We start from the raw sequence: 1,997 nt of genomic DNA, 5'->3' as shown, positions 1-1,997 counted from the left end.
GACACCCACAGCAGCAGCAGAGGATGGGTGTTGGAGGACAGCTAACAGACACAGTGGAGGCTGGCAGTGGCAGAGATGCAGGTGTTTTTACCTGGGAGGAGGTGCACAAACACTGCAGCAGAAAAGATCAATGGCTGGTGATCAATCGAAAGGTTTACAACATCACTCAGTGGACCAAGAGACATCCGGGAGGGTCAAGTGTCATCAGCCTGTATGCTGGAGAAGATGCCACGGTAACTATGCTTCATCTTTAAAGAGTTCATGTCAACTTTATGTGGAGATTGCTTTTATAATAATGGGACCATAAGAAATTGTCTACACCTTTTCTCATACTATTTTTTAAACTATTTTTCTTAGTTTAATGTTTCTTACAAACTAATTTAGGAAACTGAATAGCCTGGTTAAGATCTGGATAATTTATTTCAGTTAGAAGTAATGTTCTTAAATAGTTTCATGTGACAAAATTATGAAATAATGTCTTGTAAAGCATTTATTACACTTCCTTTTAGATGTATATTAAAACATATAGCTATATTTAATCAATTTTAAAAATTAAAATAAAATAAAGAAATGAATTTAAGAGAAATTAAAATTATATTTTATCATGTAATTAGATTTACATCAGTGTTTTAAACATTTAAAGCTGACAGAATGCCAGTAAATGTGATTTTAGCTCATGATCTCATACTGACATGAGTGGGACCAATGTTTAAATCATTGTACCATTATGGTGAATTATTTTTTAAAAGTATAAATCAAATAAATATTGGCTAGTGTTTGCTCTCCTATTGTTTCATTACTTGAGAATCCCCCAATTCTCAATTATAGCAACATTTGGACTTTTTTTGGACACTTTTTAGATCTGATACATCAAGTATGTGTGTTTTGTGTGTTGTGTATTCCAGGAGGCATTCACTGCTTTTCATCCTGATCTAAATTTTGTGCAAAAGTTTTTGAAGCCTCTTCTGATTGGGGAGCTGGCAGCAGCAGAACCCAGCCAGGATCCCAACAAGAATGTGAGCTTAGAGATCATCTTTGTAAATGAAGGGGCCCCTCAATATTTAATGCTTCATTACGATTTCTCTTTTCCCAGACTGCAATCATACAGGATTTTGAAAAATTACGAGCTCAGGCAGAGAAAGATGGTTTGTTTAAGACGAAGCCTTTGTTCTTCTGCCTCCATCTGGGTCACATCCTGCTGCTGGAGGTNTCTTCGCGTGGACCCTTCTCTGGCTCTGGGGGACAGGCTGGACAGTGACGTTACTGTGTGCGGCACTGCTGGCAACTTCACAGGTAAATTAAGCAATATATTTATAGGTTGAGTAACTTGCAATGAAACATTTCTAAGTCCTTTGATTCTGCAGGCACAAGCTGGGTGGTTGCAGCATGACTTTGGCCATCTTTCTGTCTTTAAGAAGTCTGGATGGAATCATCTTGTGCACAAGTTTGTCATTGGACATTTAAAGGTAACATTTTTTTAAATTTTTTTTTCCTCTTTATATTTCAAAGTTTCCTTACATCATTTTTTGTAGGGTGCCTCAGCCAGCTGGTGGAATCATCTTCATTTCCGACACCATTCCAAACCCAATGTTCTGGATAAAGATCCCGACGTCAACATGTCGGGTCTCTTCGTTTTAGGAGCCGTTCAGCCAGTGGAAGCAAGTAGCTAAGAAAATAAAATATTTTAAAAATGCATAGATGGAAGCTGCTCCACTGACTGTGTTGATCTTTACTTCTTTACAGTACGGCATCAAAAAGATCAAACACATGCCCTACAATCACCAACACCAGTACTTTTTTCTCTGTATGTATGCTTGAAGCTGTTCAAAGACACAAACTGTCAGTAGGTTCCAGAAAGATAAAGTCTGCTCTCTGTTTCAGTGGCACCCCCATTACTCATTCCAGTGGTGTTCAATCTTCAAATACTAAGGACCATGATTTCCCGTCGCGACTGGGTGGTAAGATGTCAACCTATGAGACGCAGAGCACTCTGAAAT

General features: G+C 38.2%; 1 protein-coding gene across 1 annotated transcript; it reads left to right on the top strand.

The window, feature by feature from the left end:
- On the top strand, nucleotides 1-1,958 carry LOC112139866 (fatty acid desaturase 2-like; the record flags this gene model as incomplete). Its single annotated transcript, XM_024262702.1, is given in 8 exon segments — nucleotides 1-233; nucleotides 906-1,016; nucleotides 1,094-1,216; nucleotides 1,219-1,293; nucleotides 1,365-1,466; nucleotides 1,533-1,658; nucleotides 1,744-1,804; nucleotides 1,882-1,958. Coding segments are annotated over 8 exon segments (885 nt in total), but the record flags the coding sequence as incomplete, so codon positions are not given.
- Nucleotides 1,959-1,997: the final 39 nt, after the last annotated feature.

This window comes from Oryzias melastigma, unplaced genomic scaffold (genome assembly GCF_002922805.2).
Source record: "Oryzias melastigma strain HK-1 unplaced genomic scaffold, ASM292280v2 sc03815, whole genome shotgun sequence".
In the NCBI taxonomy this organism is placed as follows: domain Eukaryota; kingdom Metazoa; phylum Chordata; class Actinopteri; order Beloniformes; family Adrianichthyidae; genus Oryzias; species Oryzias melastigma.
The sequence above is the reverse complement of the archived record's forward strand: the minus strand, read 5'-3'. Positions and strand labels throughout refer to the sequence as shown.